The sequence below is a fragment of the Thamnophis sirtalis genome, unplaced genomic scaffold (assembly GCF_051295495.1).
Source record: "Thamnophis sirtalis isolate CommonGarterSnake01/CBP01778 unplaced genomic scaffold, rThaSir2_p1.2 scaffold_1, whole genome shotgun sequence".
Taxonomy (NCBI): domain Eukaryota; kingdom Metazoa; phylum Chordata; class Lepidosauria; order Squamata; family Natricidae; genus Thamnophis; species Thamnophis sirtalis.
Window position 1 is genome coordinate 114,638,640 of NW_028261381.1, and position 18,009 is coordinate 114,656,648.

The window sequence follows — 18,009 nt, forward strand, 5'->3', positions numbered from 1 at the left end:
AAGTTGTAGTGTTGGCTGCCTTGCAACCAACAGCAAAACAAAAGTCATTTGTTAGTCGCATGGTTTGTTTGGCACTCGTACTCGCCATACCTCCTGAAACCAATTAACGGCGAGTATCGAGCTACCACTGTAAATGAAGATGACCCAGTTTGCTTCAGGTGGTAGCTAAATTGAATAAATGAGCTGCTCTAGTTTTTCTGGGTGTTTTCTAGTTTTTCTCTGTACTTTATCTCACCTGTAAGGAGCTATTACATTTGTGGAAATCACTGGAAGTAAAAAATTCAAATGGAAGATATATTATTTGCATAATACTGTAGATAAAAAAATCTTGGGTTTTTCCCCAGATGAGATTTCCTACATTACTCATTCATCATTTTGTCTCAAAATATAAGAATCAAAATACAAACATAGCAAATCATCAATTGCAATCATAATATGATTAACTTTAATTAAATCATTATAATTATAATATTTACAAGTGGAAGGCATATAACACATCTTTAAAATGTTTACAACTTTTGCTTATAACAGCATAATAGCTAGCTTTTCTTGGCTGATGCAATATTTCAATTTACAGATGTGCAAGTGTGTGTATGTAAAAAAATACAACTTTTAGTTTGTCCTTGAAAAAGAAACTATACAAATTTAATAAAATTTCCTGCTAGCCATTCAACAATTGCTGCTTTAATTTTATTAGATAGTTCCTTTACTGATCAAATTTCTTCCATTTTATTTTGGCTTCAGTCATAAAAATCAGAAAGTGTTGAATATTTCACACTTGATATATCCATAAACTGCATAAATTCTGCAAATGTTATTTCTCAGAGTTGTTACTATTTTACTGCACTAAACAACAAGATCTTAGTAAGTTATCAGGTATGTTTTAGATAGTCCAGGAGTCTTCTATAGTTTGTCCACAATAACAATGTATGATTGTTTCTTCTGATAGTGTAATAGAAGTCTCATGAACAACAGGATCATATGGAAAGAAATACCTCTTTGGCCCAATTTTGCACAACAAACCAAAGAGACAGATTCTTCAGTCTTTAGCATCTCCTATTCCATCAGCATTAATAGCAAACATGGCTTCTGCTTCAGGGAGGCAAGGTGAATCGTATATCTTGCATATCCTAGTTTCACCACGACCTTTTCTCAAGTAAAGCCTAACCAGACAAATTAATGCAGTTATTAAAATAAAAAGTAATGAACTATTAAATAAAACATTAGACATTTATTCAATTTATATGCCATTATATCAGCCAGAGAATATTCTGGGCAACATTCAGTTAATTATTGGTGTTTTAAGGTTTTCCTCATCCATGATATACTACTGAAAACTCAAACAAAACAATCAGATAGAATAGGTAAGTGAGTTAAAGGAAAAGGCTAATGTCACAAACAGAAAAAAAAATCCTACTTCATTATCTTTGTTAACACAGTTACATAACCAAATCTGTTAGGAATATAATTCTAACGGTTGGGTTGGCAATATATAAATCATGTAAAAATGCTATACCTGTTTCTTTAAACATGCTGTAAAATGTGATTGGTTGTTTTCCTCAATCAGCCATAAGAGGGAACCAGAATGACTGTTAGTTCTCTCTCTGTTCGTTAGATGCTGGGCTGATCTGATCTGAGTGCCGTGAGCTATTGTACGTTTTGCAACTGTTATTTAACTTTGTGTACTGAACTGATTATATGTTACTGGACTATGTTATTTGGATTATCCCTTAACTGAAAGACATTGATGACTCACTGTCTTATCCGTGTATGACTTGGACTGTTTGATTGACTCTGATACTTCTATTTCCACAAAAGTAAAATCCTATTTAAACTGCAGTGTCTCTGTATGCTGGTTTGTGTGTTCTCCAACACAACTCTAACAACGCTTCTCTGAACGCACTCGGTCTCCCAACGGGGAGCTTACCTAACAAAATTCAATGCTGAACACTAGTCTCTTGTATTTTTTGCTGTTTTCTCTTACTCCTCACAAGTGCTGCAGTTAAGTATTGTCCCAGTGACATCAGTCAAATATTAAGTTGGTTCCTTACAGAAAGTCTGCATTTGGCCTGATTGCCCACAACACATTGATATGTCAAGAACGTCAACAGCAGAGCACAATTTTATCCAAAATACTCATGTGTATTTGAATATCCGAAAGGGCTAAAGAAGCAATTACGGTAAATAAGTCATTCTATTAAGTCATAATAATGTCCACATAAGAACTTAATGCATCTTACAAATATGCATTCATATTAAATATCCTTTTCTTTTTTTGCTTTCAACTACTGTTTTACAATATATCATTATAAATTTGTAGGGTAATTTTCTTCATTATGTTGGTAGCTGAAGATTGAAACTTAGCTTTATACTTCTAGAAGGTACAAATTGGAAGTCCGGTATAGAATATAATCAGGTCCAAAGAATCACAGTAATTGCTTCTCCTGTCCTTGATCAATAAAACGTTGACTTTTACCATTCATACAATTTGTTCCAGTGGTGAAATTCAATTTTTTTTTACTACTGGTTCTGTGGGTGTGGCTTGGCGGGCTTGGCAGGGGAAGGACACTGCAAAATCTCCACTCCCACCCCACTCCAGGGGAAGGAGACTGTAAAATCCCCATTCCCTCCCCACTCCTGGGGGAAAGATATTGGAAAATCTCCATTCCCACCCCACTCTGGGGCCGGAGGTGGTATTTGCCGGTTCTCCGAACTACTCAAAATTCCCACTACCGGTTCTCCAGAACCTGTCAGAACCTGCTGAATTTCACTGCTGATTTGTTCCCTAATGAAGGTTTCCACAAATGGGAAAACGATGGAGAATATTTTGACTTTGATTTGCAAACTTCCCTATGACTTATGCTGAGGGGTTTGGACTAAAACGTTTTCCATAGAAGAAAAACATTTGATATTATCTTAAATTGTAACTACTTTTAAATCATGCTGACTACAGAGACTATGGATATCAACTTCTCTCAGCATTAATCAATCATGTAGGAATCTGTCAAAAAAGGTTGGTGAATCTCTGCTCCTAAAGTTGCTATTCAGGACTCCATGCAGCTGGAAAGGAAACCTTATTTGGAATGAATGAAATAATTTATTTCAATTAATAGAAAATGTGTGTGTGTGTGTGTAATTTCATCTTGCTCTGGGACAAGAGACTTCAGGTTCAGGGAAACATGTTAAAATGCTTTATTGTACCCTGAAAAAAGGGAAAAATGTTTTCATTGTCTTCACTACATAATGTGAATTCAGTTCCAGCATCCACTACGCAGTCTGTTAAAAAGCTTGAACAGATTAATTTCCTTTTCATTTTATTTATAATTCACCTTCAATATTTTATTGTTGAATTTCTCAACTATTTTAGGTGCTGAAAAACAGTTATTTCTTGTCAGAGCATTTTAAAAAATGTTCTCATATTATGTTAAGATATTTAAAATTTAATAGCTGGAGCAGTGAAGGGTTGGACAATGAGTAAGAACACATAGTTATACCTAATTAGTTAAAAAGAGCTGGCCACTACATGAGACAACCTGGCTGCTGTAAGTGAAAAGGGGGAGTGTTTCTTTGTTTACAGCTTTTTCTTATGTGCTATGTGTGCTCTCTGTGATTTACCTGATGATGTTCCTGCTGTGTTGATTTTCTGGACTATGCTCCTGTTTGCCTATCTTACTTAATGTAAACATATTTATTTATATAAAACTGGTTCGGGGGAGTTTCTGACTCCATTTGCATATTAACTGCTCAATTCCCTAAAAATACTTTTCTACATAGTTAATTACTGTATTCTCCAAAGCTTGCCGATAAGATACTTTCCATTCACTTCCAAATATTTAATTGAAAATTTTGAAGACGTTACATAACAATTGCTTATATAGTATTCGTAATCAGGATTACTTTTAATTAGATCTGCAATTCCATCATGTAAGCCAGTGGTTCTCAACCTTCCCAATGCCGCGAACCTTTAATACAGTTCCTCATGTTGTGGTGACCCCCAACCATAAAATTGGTGTCTCGGTTCCTAAGACCATCGAAAATATGTGTTTTCTGATGGTCTTAGGCGACCCCTGTGAAAGGGTCGTTCGACCCCCAAAGGGGTCCCGACCCACAGGTTGAGAACCACTGACATTGTAAGCAGATTGTAATCCTTTTTGTTCTTTTAGAACTTTATGACTACTGTTCATATGCTTCTAATTCTTGAGGCTATCATCTCTAGAACATCCTCTAAAATCTATGAAGTCTATAGACAGAGTGGACCTGAGGCCACCTAGTGGTGGAAATGAGTTACAGGAAGCACAAAAAATCAAGGTTTTCTTCTTCTTCTTCTACTACTACTACTACTACTACTACTACTACTACTACTACTACTGCATCTGCTATTTGTTGTAATTCATTTTTTAGCGTCATCTTTTTTGAAAAACAAAATGTACTTCTCCATAATTTTTGTCTCTTAACTGTAGTCACCAGACTCTTGAATTTCTTTTATAAGATAAATCTAATGCATATATGGATTTTTTTGAACCAGCGTGGTTTACAAAATAAACAGACTTTTAAAGAGATATTTAATAGCTTAAGGAGTATATTTTATGTTCTGCTTTTTAATCTATTTAAAGTATTTTTTCTGTTTTTCTTTGTAAAAAGCACTCAGAAATGTTAGCTATCTTGAGTTAGAATAGAAGCTACAAATCACCTAAACAAGACCTGGTTCAAGTTTCTGCAAAAAACTGACATCACATTGAAGCTTCATTCTAATTTTCACAAAATTTCTAATTAAATGAAAGCATGAAAACTGTGTTCACTAAAACTAGCATCTGCCATCCTACCTGGTTGTTGAAGCATGTGCAATAATATTTCCTCCAATAGGTTTCTTAGGATCTGCGGCAAACATTGCAGCTCCATCTACTTGTGCTACCACCTGGTTTGTGATCACAACTGCTACACCAAACTGTTGCGAAAGAAACATACAATCAGTTTCAGCTTCTTCACTATAAACTGCAAAAAAGAGGCATGGTGGTTTAAGGAAGCTGGATTTGCCGATCAGAAAGGGTCAACACTTCAGTGGTTTGAGCCCTGGTAGTACTATGGGACAGGGTGAGTTCCCGTCACTCACCTCTAACTCCTGCCCTGCCCACCCATCAGTTTGAAAGCATTTTTGTTGAGTAGATAAATGGATATTGCTTTGTTGGAAAGTGTAGCTGTGCAAGAACGGGAGCCCTGCCTGAACATGAATTTGATAGGCAGAAGAGGCCACAGAAGATGTCACAATCTGAATACCGCTATCCAGATGGTGCAAGCTAATTCACTTCATGGCACACCATGGACAAGCGTGCAGGCGTGAAACTTAACTATCAATTACATTGTCAGGATTAATCTGTAAAGTGTAGATCTCCACCCCGCCCTTCCCCAATACAAAATAAATAACTGAAAAATCCCCAGGGGACTCAGCACCACATCTTGCTACAAGGGTCTTTATACAATGTATTGCAGGTAGAACTAATGATTACCTCATCCGCTAGTCGAAGCAACATGCGCAGGAATCTGGCTAAATGCATTTGCCTGGCCGATAATTCCCCTCGGCCAGAGTAGTCTGTCCGGTATAGAGCTGTGGCACTGTCCACTATCAGTAATGCATATCTAAAAGAAAGAGCAGAACAACATTTTTTCTTGTTACAATAGTACTGGAAAAAGACTTATGATCACTTAACCATTGCAGCAGCCGCACAGTTACAGGATCAAAATTTAGACGCTTGGCAACTGATTCATGTTTACAATGGTTATAGTGTCCCAGGGTCATGGCCATGCCTTTTACGACCATCTGACAAGCAAAGTCACTGGGGAAGCCAGATGCACTTAGCAATTGTGTCACTAACTTAACAATAGCAGTGATTCACTTAACAACTGTGGCAAGAAAAAGGGAGCAAAATTCACTTAACATGTTTTGCTTAGCAACAGAAATTTTGGGCTCAACTGTGGTCGTAACTCAAGGACTACCTGTACACCCTCTACTGCTGTTCCTGAGCAAGATAAAATCACATTAGCAATATTTATAGCCTTACCAGGATGAAAACCAAACCAACTGACAACTGAAGCAGCGAGAACAACCTTGATTTCCTGCTTGGTATAAATTTAAGTTTCACATTAAGTTCTGTAAAGCAGGCATGCCTAATAATGACAAGCACCCTCTGTATGGCGGTCCACCATCTCTTGCCAGGATAATGTGTGGGGGGCGTTGGGACAGTTTTTTGAGTTCTGGACATTGCCTGGATTAGTCCCTCCAGTTTTCCTGACAAAATTTCAGAGATGGTTCATTGCCTCCTTCTTGCTAAAGTTGAGACTAAGTGACTGGTCCAAGGTCACCTTATGCGTAAAGCAGGATTAGAATTAACCATCTCCCAGTTTCTAGTCTGCTGCCTTTAATCACAACACCAAATTCACTTTATCAGGATACTATTTGAAATTATTAAAAATCAAAGTTGTAATCGGTTAAAAAATACCCTCACATATGTTAGAATATCAGAAAATGGTATGACGTCGGGGGAACAATAATAAAAGGCATTTTCATGCAATTCAACATATGGTGATAGAACGTATGCAATTTATTTACCAAAGGAATGCAACTTGTTAACAAAACTTCTACTGAACCATTGTAATCCATATTGTTTTGCCTTTAGCAAAGACTCCTAGAAGCAGGCAAACCTGTGATAAACACAGCTTGTTTTGAAAAGCAATTTTATCATAAGAACTTTTATAGGGAAAGAACCAAAGAAGGTTTTTATGCCATTATCTTTCCAACTTGTATAAAATGATGTGTATCCTAAATTGGAATCTTTTACATATAAATATTTTAATTTGTTAAACGAGAAAACTCTGTTTCCTTGACTTTTTTTTTTACCTTGATTCTGTCATCATAGCAGATGCTTGATAAAGCAGCTGGGTTTGATGGTCTGTATTAAATCCTCGAGCATAAGCCACATTATCAAGAACATCACTCCCAGATAAACCATATCTGGGGAAAGAAGGCAAAAATAGATCAATTTTACAGGAGTGGAAATAAATGCGTGCGACTTAAATACTGCCCACACCTATAATTTCCAGATAGAAGTACAGACCTCTCAGCCACCGCTAGCAAGCGCTCTGGACGGAAAGTGCCTTCTGTGTCTATGTACATGGCCTTCCCTTCACCACCGCCTCGATCAATAGGGAGCTTAGGAAAAAAAAGACCAATTCAGTTTACAGAAGTGAACTAAATTGCAAAATTGCATCTTTCTATGATATGGATATTCAATACAACATTTTATATCCAGTGTTATGCAAGATGATTCTCTCCCAATCCAGTTACTCATCCCTTATTTAAATTTGCTGCAGAGAATCTTCCAATCTACTAGGGCCAATCTGAAGTATGTATATGAAAAAGAATTAATCTGCCCTGTCAGTGAACACACATCATTGGCTATAATCCATTATATCAGGCTGTTGGGGAGTTGTCTTATTATTACCTAGAAATACAAACTGATAACCAAACAAACCAAAATACATTATTTTGTTTGTAATTCTTAAAAGAAATAATTTATGAATAGACTTGTTAAAAGGAAAATGAGGAAAGGGGTAACTAAAGAGGCCAATTTAAGATAAACATTAAATGACAACAATCAAACTACTAAAATATCTGTAAACCATCTAATAATGTATAACTTATATAAAATTAATATTTATTTAGTTGATGAATTTTATGGGGCACATTTCATCCGATAAAACCAGAAAAGATAATGGAGGAAAACTAAATTCATTCTAAGGGCCATTAACTGAATGATGACATAGCAAATAAATCCGCTGTTGTAGAAAGAGGGCCTATCAGTGAAAATTATAGTTGTAGAAATAATTAAGAACAGTTTTCTATTTTAGCATAAATTTTTTAAAAATCTAAATTTTCAGAGCATCTATCAAGCCTACAAGTTCCCAATTCTGGATCTACTATCAAGTATCTCATTTAACTTTCAGCTTTTAGAATGTCCTCATGCTTAATCTAAAGATGTCCTGCCCGATTAGCATATTTAAAGAACTGCAGCATTCTCCACCTCAGTTAAACCAAGACTTCCAAATCAGGGTGATCAACCAAACATCTAATTGACACTTCACGGTAAAAAGGACTACAGAATTGTAATCTTACTGCATTATCTTCCCAGTCCTGTGAAACATGTAATTAAAATATATGGAATAAAACAAATTCTAAAGATTTTTCTGCACAGTATTACACAAAGAAGAGTCTCCGTTGCTTACTTGACAGGTTACAGCCAATGTGTGACATATCTGAGTTTTTCCTGTGCGGAATTCCCCAAACATCTCTGTTATTGACCCAGTTTCTATTCCACCTGGATAAGAACAACAAATTTCAGGCATACCACAAAAACTGTAGACATACAAATATGCTCATGAGATTTGTGTATCACATATTTAAGTTCAAACCTAAGAGATCTGAAAATCTTTATTTCTGCAAATATATCCCATATTGAACAAATTTACTTTTGAAACTCAAATACTTGTTTCAATTACAAGACACATAATGAACAGAATTCAGATAGTGGACATTATTATGTAAATCAGCCATACTGTACAACAATTTTTTTGATTTATGAAAACTATTTAATATTATTCAACTAGACGTTTTTCATATGACCTTATCAGGATGCTGTTATTACTTTGTTGAAAGAGATTATTTTTGTAGAAACTCTTTTAGGAGAAATTAAAGTATGAGGACTTTAGCTTGGGAAATAATCTGTACATTTTTTTAGTAATGGTCTCCTACTATTTTTTCAGAAGCAAACTTCACTGTATTAAGTCTGCACAGCAATGTAATATAAATATGAAATTCAAGGTTTATGGGATCTCAAAATATGCTCTTTCCTATATTAATGCTAGAAGCAATCCAAAACCATCCTGTATATTTATGTTATCTACTTTTGATTTATAACATGTGATAATGACTTCAGGACCAATTTATAAATCAAACATTGTACCTTGAAGAAGCTTATCAAGTTCTTTGGATCCAGTGGTAATTTGAATAATCTCTGAGCGTCTTTGGTGAAACTCTGTAGCTGTGGTGAATCCCATTGGAACCAACTTTGCTGCTTCAGCCTGCAAATGACAGTGAAATCAAGAGTTTGTTTTTATTTTACAACTCGGTTATTTCATTTGTATTCTTGGGTTAAAACTCTCATGTTTTTCCTATAATCATTTAAAAATTACAAGCAACCACTTGCAAAATGTATATGATAGAGTGGGCATGCTCCAGGTTCTCTCTCGTAAATGTTACCTAATGTGTCTTGGAGATGCTCTTTCTTGATGGCCCTTTGGAATAGCCTCCCACCTGAGATTTGAGGGATCCCTATCCTTTTAGTCTTTTAGAGCGCTGTGGAAAACTGCATTAGGCTAGGATGGAATTGAGCTGAGAGGATGTTCAGTCTTATTTCATGTGGAGAAGGTCATTTCTATTTTATGAATTGTTATATGCCACCAAGAATCATTATATGAAGTAGAGACCCATATAAGTCAAATCAATCAGTCAATAAGATAATACAAATAATACTCAGTATTGCAGATGTACATATTTTCTGAACATTTTTAAGCTAAGCATGATTACCAGAATTTTATCTGCTTTAGCTTCACTGATGCCTTTAATATTGAGCAATTCCTTCTTTGGTGCATAGGCAACAGCTTCAACGGTGTGAAAACCAGCTTCTTCCAATTTCTTCACATCATTTGCATTTATTCCACATTGCTATAGAAACAAATATATTGTTATATAACATGTTTAATGTAGAAATACATGTCTATACATGTCAGACATAATGATCCAAATGTAATAGGTTACAAAACCTAATATTCTAATGTAAGAGTGAGCTCTATTGAACTATGTGAGATCTGATCCTGCAGTCTGCAAAGATAGCAGCTGACATTTATAATCAGCTTTGTACATTTCTATCATTTCCATTAATTTAAATAAACAAAAACACAGCTTTAAATTCTTCAGCAAGTAAAGTTTTTAGTAAAAAATATTTTCTTAATGTTTTTTGAAAATATATTTTACATAATGAATCAATACCTAACATTGTCTTCCTTTTTGTGCATAAGCAATAAGTAACAAAAACACATTTAAGATTTATCTATCACATTTACATGGCCTCCCATTTCACAGAAGCAACTCTGGGCAGTTTACAATAATCAATAAAAGCAATATATAAAAACAGTCATTACAAAGGTACAAAACTATTATTAAAATAAAAATTCATTATGAAAAATAAGTTATTTCAATAACACTAAGATTTGAAAATTATAATGATTTGGATAACAATTTGTCCTCCTTTTCTCAACTTCTTTCAAAGATTGCATAAAAAAAAGAAACAAATCGCCGGTTGTCAAGTAAAATATTTTATAATATCAGCACTGGTGATAGGGAGCTTTATTTCATCAAAAGAATGTAAAAGTTAGAATGGTTTCATTGAAACTTGCACTAAAACAGTAAACTGGAAAACTATCAATAAAGAATGTAAGATGGGACTGAAGATATGACTCCCAACAGAATTTTACAGTAATACATGTTAGTAATACATACTTCTAAACGAGAAATAGGCTGAGGACCGAAGCTTTCCTCCTCCGTTGAGATATTTATGCTCTCATCGCATTGCATTTGCATAGCCATGGCACAAAGTATCCGAAATTCCTATCGAGACAGAAAACAAATGCAGCTTGGACAAATAGCTTTTTAAAATTGCCCTTTAATTTTATAGTCATACGGTAAATAATATCCTCCTGTTTTCATACGTTTCACTGAAATGTAACCGAAGACAACCCACAAATACAAACGCTGGACACGTTATGCATTTCTTGGCATACTGCAGTAATTGTCATTAAACAGGAGTAAAAGTGAGATTAATATTTTTAAAAAAATCATTACTATTAATAGCCCTCGTTTTATTCACCTCACCGGAACTAAGACCACGGTTTACAAATCGCAACGCCTTTCTCTTCCCAATTGTCTTCCGCCAACACCGCGCGCGAGAGAGGCCCAAAGGGAGACAGAGAGGGGCGATTCCCGACGGCCTCTTGCTTTCAACAGCGCCTTCCGTATGGAAACTGAACGAAACTGGGTCTTTCGGTGGAGTCGTAAATCGAGCCGCCGCTAGGCCGCTAGAAGGCCTGGCGCAGCCGGGATCCTTCGGGCCCCTCCGAGGCCGACCCGCTTAGGCTAGTTTGCTTCTTCCACCTCCCGGTTCAGATTAACCCGCCACGGGTCACATGATCGACGCGCAGGCGTACAGACGCGTGCTAGACCAAAGACAAGTTAAAATGCGCATGCGCATTTTCTAACGGGCTTGGCCGAAGGGAAGGGAAGGGAAGTGTTTGATCCGGTGGAGTGTGTGTTTTAACAATTTTGTCGTTTACTTTGATTGAGATTCTCTCCTTATATTCGTGATGTCTAGATCGGTTATCTAGACTCTAGAGCGCCATAATTTTCAAAATGGCAACTTCAACTCGAGCCTTTTCTCTTTGGGGTTATTCGTGTTTGCATCTTGTATCTGCATGGGTGCAACTTCCTGAAACTTTTAAAATATATATGGGAAAATTAAGCAGAGTAATACGCGATGTATTGTACGAAGTTAGCACCCAGCCCTCTCCTAGAAAAATGAAATATCCTGGGAAATACTGAAAAGGCAGAACATATTTCCCTGGATCAGAAAGGGAGAAACATGTTTTTAAAGACAAAGTAGCTCCCTGCAGCTTTCTGCCCACCCCACCCACCTTTGTCAATGAGTCATTGGGGCCTGAGCTAGTGTACTTTACATAATAAAGGATTAGCCTTCCAGAGAAACTCAGAAGGCATCTGGAAACTCAATCAAACTTGGGATTCAAAACACAGCCTAGAGTTGCCCCTGCATGGCCCCATGAGAGTCTGACAACCAATCAGAATACAAGCTCAAGATCAAAGGCCAGAGTGGGGAAAAACCAGGGACTCAGCCCTTCTCTTTTCTCCACCAACATTGAAGCATGTGATCACCTTTTCTGTTCAGAACTCAAACCACATGGTCCTGTCCAGCAATAAACCATCTTTCCAAGCAGCCTCCATGTCTCCAGTGTCTTTTTCCCCACTTGGAGCTGAACCCAGAAGGACATTTCTTTCAACACTTAGATCACTTTTTAAAAGGTTTTTATCTCGCCTTTATTACTTTATATGTAATTCAAGGTAGACAACATACACAACATTTCTTCCTACTATTTTTCTGCACAGCAACCACCCTGTGAGGTGGGCTGGCCTGAGAATGACTGGCCCAAAGTCACCCAGCTGTTTTCATATCTCAAGTGGGACTGGAACTCAGTCTCCTGGTTTCTAGCCCCCTGCCTTAAATCCTAGATCAAATTGACACTCTATTTTACTCTTATGTCCTGTCTGACCCCCACAGGAGTTTGCTGAATAAACCTGTTCTTGTGAAATTCTGGGAGTTGAAGTCCACAAGTCTTAAAGTTGCCAAGTTTGGAGACCCCTGTTCTAAACATATAACAAAATGTGATTCACACATTTTAGAGGGAATAGTTTTTAAAAATAATAAGAATAAAATACGTAAAATATTTTATTTTATTAAAATAAAAAATATTGTAAAATTAAAAAATTAACACAACAAGTAAATCAATTAAGTTTTGGCAGTGTTTTTTTCATTTCTAAATCACTACCAAGATGGTACAAGTACTGTTGTAAACTTTATTACACTTTTTGACAAAATACGAACATTAAAAAACACTCCAATATCACAAAGCATTTAAATATGCAATATTTTACATATAAACAAAATATTATACAAGGGAGAAATATCCTAGAAATTTTGTTGTAAGAATGTTAATATTACATCTACAAGATGAGCCTTCACAAAGATGCATGTTAATAATAATGTCTGTTGCCTTCACTGAAACTGAAGACTTTCCTCCGTCAATATAATGGAATAAAAATTTAATACATCCTATGATTTCTAAAAAATTAATTGATTGATCCAGTATTCTATATCCAATATTCAATTACTTAAGTGTCATAGATAGGACTCAAAAGCTCCTCTTACTCATCTTAGCATTCCTTTCCTGCAGTATATGTTTTGAAATTACATCAAATGCAATATATTCTGTTATAAAATAGTCTCTCAGAAATAAAAGGCAGCGCAAAGCACTACTGGAAAAATACAAATACAAGATAAAATACTAGAAAAACAACAACAGAGGAACCACATTACAGTTTTTCACTATAGTTTGTAGAAGAAAGACTAACTAACTTTTCTATAGTTTAAACAAAGATGTAATCACTCTAGTACTGCATGCTTGATAGTTGAAATAATTTCCCCCCCAAAGAACAGCAAACTATTGGACACTTGCTGTTTTATTTTTTGGAATTGTTGAAGTATATTGGAGTAGATTACAACTAATCTGATTGACCATTCTCTTCAAATAGTTGGCTCCCACTGGAACGTTGGACAAAATCACAGAAATTTCCTCATGGCTGAGAACAGAAAAAAAAAAAAATAAACTAATTAAGACAATGTTTCTGATAAACTTTTTCACAGAAATGAATATATCATGTATATATCATTACCCAGAGACATTCATCTTGGTTTTACTCACCCAAGATTTCCTATGCATTTTGGGATAGTGAAATCTATTGGAGATGTTGGATAATTGGCAGATAAAGAGAGTTCAACTTCAAACTTTGCAAGAGGTGTAGAACTGGAGAACAAAAGACTGACACTACATATGAAAAAAAAAATACATAAAATTAATAATTATGTATTTTACTAACCAAGCAAAATGCCATTCATATGAAATAATTGGGAGAAAGCAGAGGCAAAGGGAGGCGTGGTCAACAGAAAAACATCACTCAGTCCAAGGGCAGATAGGCTGTGTTAACCCACTATTGGACTCTCCTCGCAGTGCACTGGAGAAGAAATCAGATTTAGAATGAAAAATAATGAACATGGATGGATAACTTTATCTTTGACCTAAACTAAATGATATACTAAATGATAAACTAAATGATATAGAGAGATAATCTGAACTGGATCTAAATTAATAATTTGGTAAATGATAAATAAAGGTGAATTCGGCCTATTTGCAGTAACTTTATCATGTAAATCAGAGGTGGCCAATTAATTTCCCCAAGAGGCCACATGAGAAACTGGGACTGTTGTGGAAAGCCACTACTGCCCACTCTGCTGCCATCTCCGCTATGGGCCGGACAGGGACATGCTGGATATGGGCTTTAAAATGTCCAGGTCTGATGTAGACAATCATAAACATATTCAGCTTGTTCTCTCTCACAGACTACTTTACCTTGTTTTTTTACTGAATATTCAAATGGCCAAGTTTCAGATGGTGTATCAGCTATGCCTTCTAGGAGAATGACATGAATGACATGTCTACTTACCATGATTTAATAACATCCTGGATTCATTGATATATAATAATGTGTTATAAATAGGCTACTCTTGAAACATGTTTGGAAATTTCAGATATGGCCAATGGTCTATTAATGTTGTTTTTTTTAAAAAAAAACAACCTTAATTGCTAATACTTAGGAATCTTTGTTTGCTTCCACTTTATTTCTGGAGACATTTTAAATAATATGAAATTATAAAGCCATAAATGATCAGAAACTTAATAAAGTTCCTTAATAAATATACCTTGTAGATATTCTGATATGTTATTGTTTTAATTGTGTTTTTATTGTTGCATCTCATTACATCCATCTATAAAAATTCAATGAGAGGTGGTATACAAATTATCATCATCATAAATAACTAAAACTCCCCACTCTCTCGGCCTTCCGGAAATCTACTAAGACCTGGCTGTTCCGGCAGGCCTGGGGCTGTTGATCCTTGATTGTGCTCCAGCCCCACCGAGATTGAGTGTATGTTGTGTTCCTTTTAACTGCTTTGTCTTTGCATTTTGAATTCTTTTAATATTTTTAAATTGTTTTTATGTAAACCGCCCGGAGTCCTTCAGGATTGGGCGGCATACAAATTTATTAAATCTTAAATCTAAACTGTTAACAAAAACCCTTATTAGATGTTTTTCTCATGGTAAGCCCACATACATAAATTGTGTAAGTATTCTTTCAACTCTCTGCCAGATCTGCCTGTTGGATGTGCTTGTTTTTAAGTTGCCTGTCCAATTTTATGTTCATAACTCTTTTTAGCTTTTATTTTGTTTACTATGTATTTTAATCTGGTTCTGGAATCCACTATTTGAATATTTCTCTGTTCTTTTATTTTACTGCGTTTTTATGAATTTTTTAAAGTTTATACTACATTGAATAAATGTGCATTTTTGTTCCTTATTATGCCCCTTGAAATTCTATTTACCAAAAAATGTTTAACTTTTTTTTTCTACCTTCAACAAAATGGATTATGACTCCTGACAATTGCCTGGACAAATCCATCCAGTTTTCTAGGCTGCAATTTCAAAAATGATTTGTCATTGACTTTGTACTAGGCTGAGGGATAGTGACTGATTTTTACCCGGCTCACTTTGTGCCTAAGGCAGGAACTAGAACTCATTGCCTCTTTGTTTCCAGCCTGGGTCTTTAATCACTTCCAATCTACCTCTTGTTCTAAAATACACCAGTGTTGTCAGTTAAGCATAAAACTATGGAGTAAATTTGGCTGAATTATAACATGTATTTACAAACTGGGCAGAGGTGTTTTTTTCCCCAATTATTTGTCTGCTTATAAACAGAAGTAGATTAGACAAGCACTTACTTTGTGTCTTTCACTTCAGTTTTCAGCAAGTAAAATTTTCCACCCCATTTGTTCAGAAATTCTATCTCTTCTTCCAGAAGTTTACAACGGTTCACCACGAGAGACAGATCATGCAGTATCTGGTTGAACAATTAAAATAAAAGTAATCTTGAGATCCTAATACACACATAGATTTTCTAGAAAATATGTCTATGGAGAGTCTTAGTCATCCAGGTCATGGTTGTCCCAAAGGTGCTTTTTCAAGAGGCAGCTGGACTTTGTTTTTTCTTTGAAGACATTTCACTTCTCAACTAACAGGCCTATAATTGGCTAACCCTCCCTCCCTCCTAACTTATCCTTTTTCAATTCTCCTGACAGCAGTTGTCTCTTGGCAAAACAAGTGGCTCGAACCAACCCATTGTAAGTAATATATCGCAGAGAAAGGTATGGCTTTTCTATACCGGGGGTTGCAAACCCCCAGTCCGTAGCCCAATAGCAATCAGCGGCCTGTTGGAAAGTGAGCCGTGGAAACGGCAGATTCCATTTGTGTAAGCGGCAGGCATGTGCATGAAACCATCCCCACAACCACCACCGCTGCAGGTTCACAGAGCCAGAAAGGTTGGGGACCTCTGTTCTATACTAAATGCACACTAAAGGCAGCATGTAGAACAATAAAGCAGACAATAAGAAAAAATGCATTACTTAAATAAAGGCAATCAGTCAGCTAAGTGTTACTGCTACTAAGACAAAAATAATACTCTAGTGTCTAACCCATAGTTACCCATTAGAGTATTATCCAGATTTCCCCCTCCCAAGAATGTATAAGCTTCACTATAAATTTATTTGTTCATCTCATAAGCATCATGAACCAGTAAAATAATGAATTTGAGGACAGTTTTAAGAGCTTTACTGTCATGCCTACTTTATTCTACATTAGTGTACAAATTCTAGACTTCCTTATAATTAGTTCCTTACCTGAGAAAGTTGATACACTGTTGAGCATTTCTTTTGCCATGAATTTTGACTGTCAATAAACTGAAAGATAAGCTTATGCACTAGTTTTGCCGTAGGCTCAGCTTTTGTTTCTGGAAAAAACACCAAGTAAAAGTAAAAAAAAAATCAAAAATTATATTTCTATTTAAATCTCTTCATGTTATTTTATTTATTTATTAATCACATTTACAGTATATAGCTGCCCATTTCACACAAAGTGACTCCTGGTGGCATATAGTGTAACAACTGAATAAAACAACAAATCATGTTTTAATCATTAATACTCTATGCGCATGTCTCCTTTGTATAATTTTGCCAAGGACCTATGCAGTTACTTGTAAAATCTTCCATTTCCCCACAGCTTTGACTGCTATTTTTCTAATGCAAAGAATATATTGCAGAAGAAATTAAAATTAGAAAGCAAAGGAGCCTGATATCAGCTTGTTTTGCCTTGTTTCTTCCATTTCACCAATACGTTTCTCATGAAGCTCTGGGTATTCCTTAAGATAATAAAATATTGCAATCTTACCATCCAATAATGTTTCAAAATTCAGACTAACAATCTCCCAGTAGAACTTGTTTTGGAAAGTAGCATCATCTACAAAAAAACACACACCGTGTGAAGCACATCTTCAAAATGGGTTACTCCATTTCTAGTAATGTATAGTTTGTATTACAAATAGTATGACTTAGGGTGATGTGTGAATCAGATTTGTTTACTTCTGAATAAGCTGGATAACCTCCTATACATATTTCCAATATTGAGGAATATTTATATGGAGAAGTAACTTGTTATGTCAGCATCTACCCTAAAGCTGTCCAGTTTAGATACCCTCTGATCATTCAGTATTTACAATCTATCCTTCTAGTGCAAAAAGTTCCATTCCAATACAAAACACAATTTCACAAAATAGTGGTACACTATAGCCACAATGAATAGTTAAATTCAAATAATTTTAAACAGTTTTTATAGAAGTGCCATAGAAGGCAGGTAAGAGTTCCTGCTATTTTGCAGCTTACCTAAGGGCCATTTAAATCCCACAGTGAGCTCAATAGAATCATAAAGGAAAGTAAATACTGCCTGTTGATCATTCCATTCCTTTATTACCCACTCAGAGAAACTGCAAGAAGAAAACATTACACAATCACAGATTAATTAAAGAGAAAATATTAGAAAGACAAGATACGCACAAACATTAATGTTTGCTATTAATGCTCTTTCCACTTTTGGAAAGAGAAGTGTTTCTAC

At 35.6% G+C, this 18,009-nt stretch overlaps 2 protein-coding genes across 4 annotated transcripts in view; both read right to left on the minus strand.

The window, feature by feature from the left end:
* Positions 1-464: 464 nt before the first annotated feature.
* Positions 465-11,259, minus strand: RAD51 (RAD51 recombinase). 3 transcript variants are annotated; one of them, XM_014061333.2, is made up of 10 exons: positions 10,982-11,259; positions 10,610-10,717; positions 9,638-9,775; positions 9,015-9,132; positions 8,278-8,369; positions 7,110-7,204; positions 6,893-7,006; positions 5,505-5,634; positions 4,824-4,945; positions 465-1,163 (listed from the first exon to the last, which is right to left on the minus strand). In XM_014061333.2, exons 2-10 carry the CDS (start codon positions 10,694-10,696, stop codon positions 1,040-1,042), a joined length of 1,020 nt encoding a protein of 339 aa, XP_013916808.1. In that variant the 5' UTR covers positions 10,697-10,717; positions 10,982-11,259; the 3' UTR covers positions 465-1,039. The 3 variants fall into 3 exon arrangements, 2 of the variants coding, with proteins under 2 accessions (XP_013916808.1, XP_013916816.1); XM_014061341.2 differs by having other exon boundaries at positions 10,977-11,259; XR_015697669.1 differs by having other exon boundaries at positions 1,136-1,163; positions 4,824-4,992.
* Positions 11,260-12,731: 1,472 nt separating this feature from the next.
* The window catches only part of KNL1 (kinetochore scaffold 1), a 29,162-nt gene continuing 23,884 nt past the window's right edge, over positions 12,732-18,009 (minus strand). The window contains exons 20-25 of the mRNA XM_087704493.1: positions 17,781-17,881; positions 17,290-17,358; positions 16,743-16,852; positions 15,789-15,907; positions 13,657-13,779; positions 12,732-13,534 (exon numbers count right to left, since the gene is read on the minus strand). Coding sequence (XP_087560619.1) covers positions 13,396-13,534; positions 13,657-13,779; positions 15,789-15,907; positions 16,743-16,852; positions 17,290-17,358; positions 17,781-17,881 — 661 coding nt within the window. The 3' untranslated portion in view covers positions 12,732-13,395. The remainder of the gene's footprint in view (positions 13,535-13,656; positions 13,780-15,788; positions 15,908-16,742; positions 16,853-17,289; positions 17,359-17,780; positions 17,882-18,009) is intronic.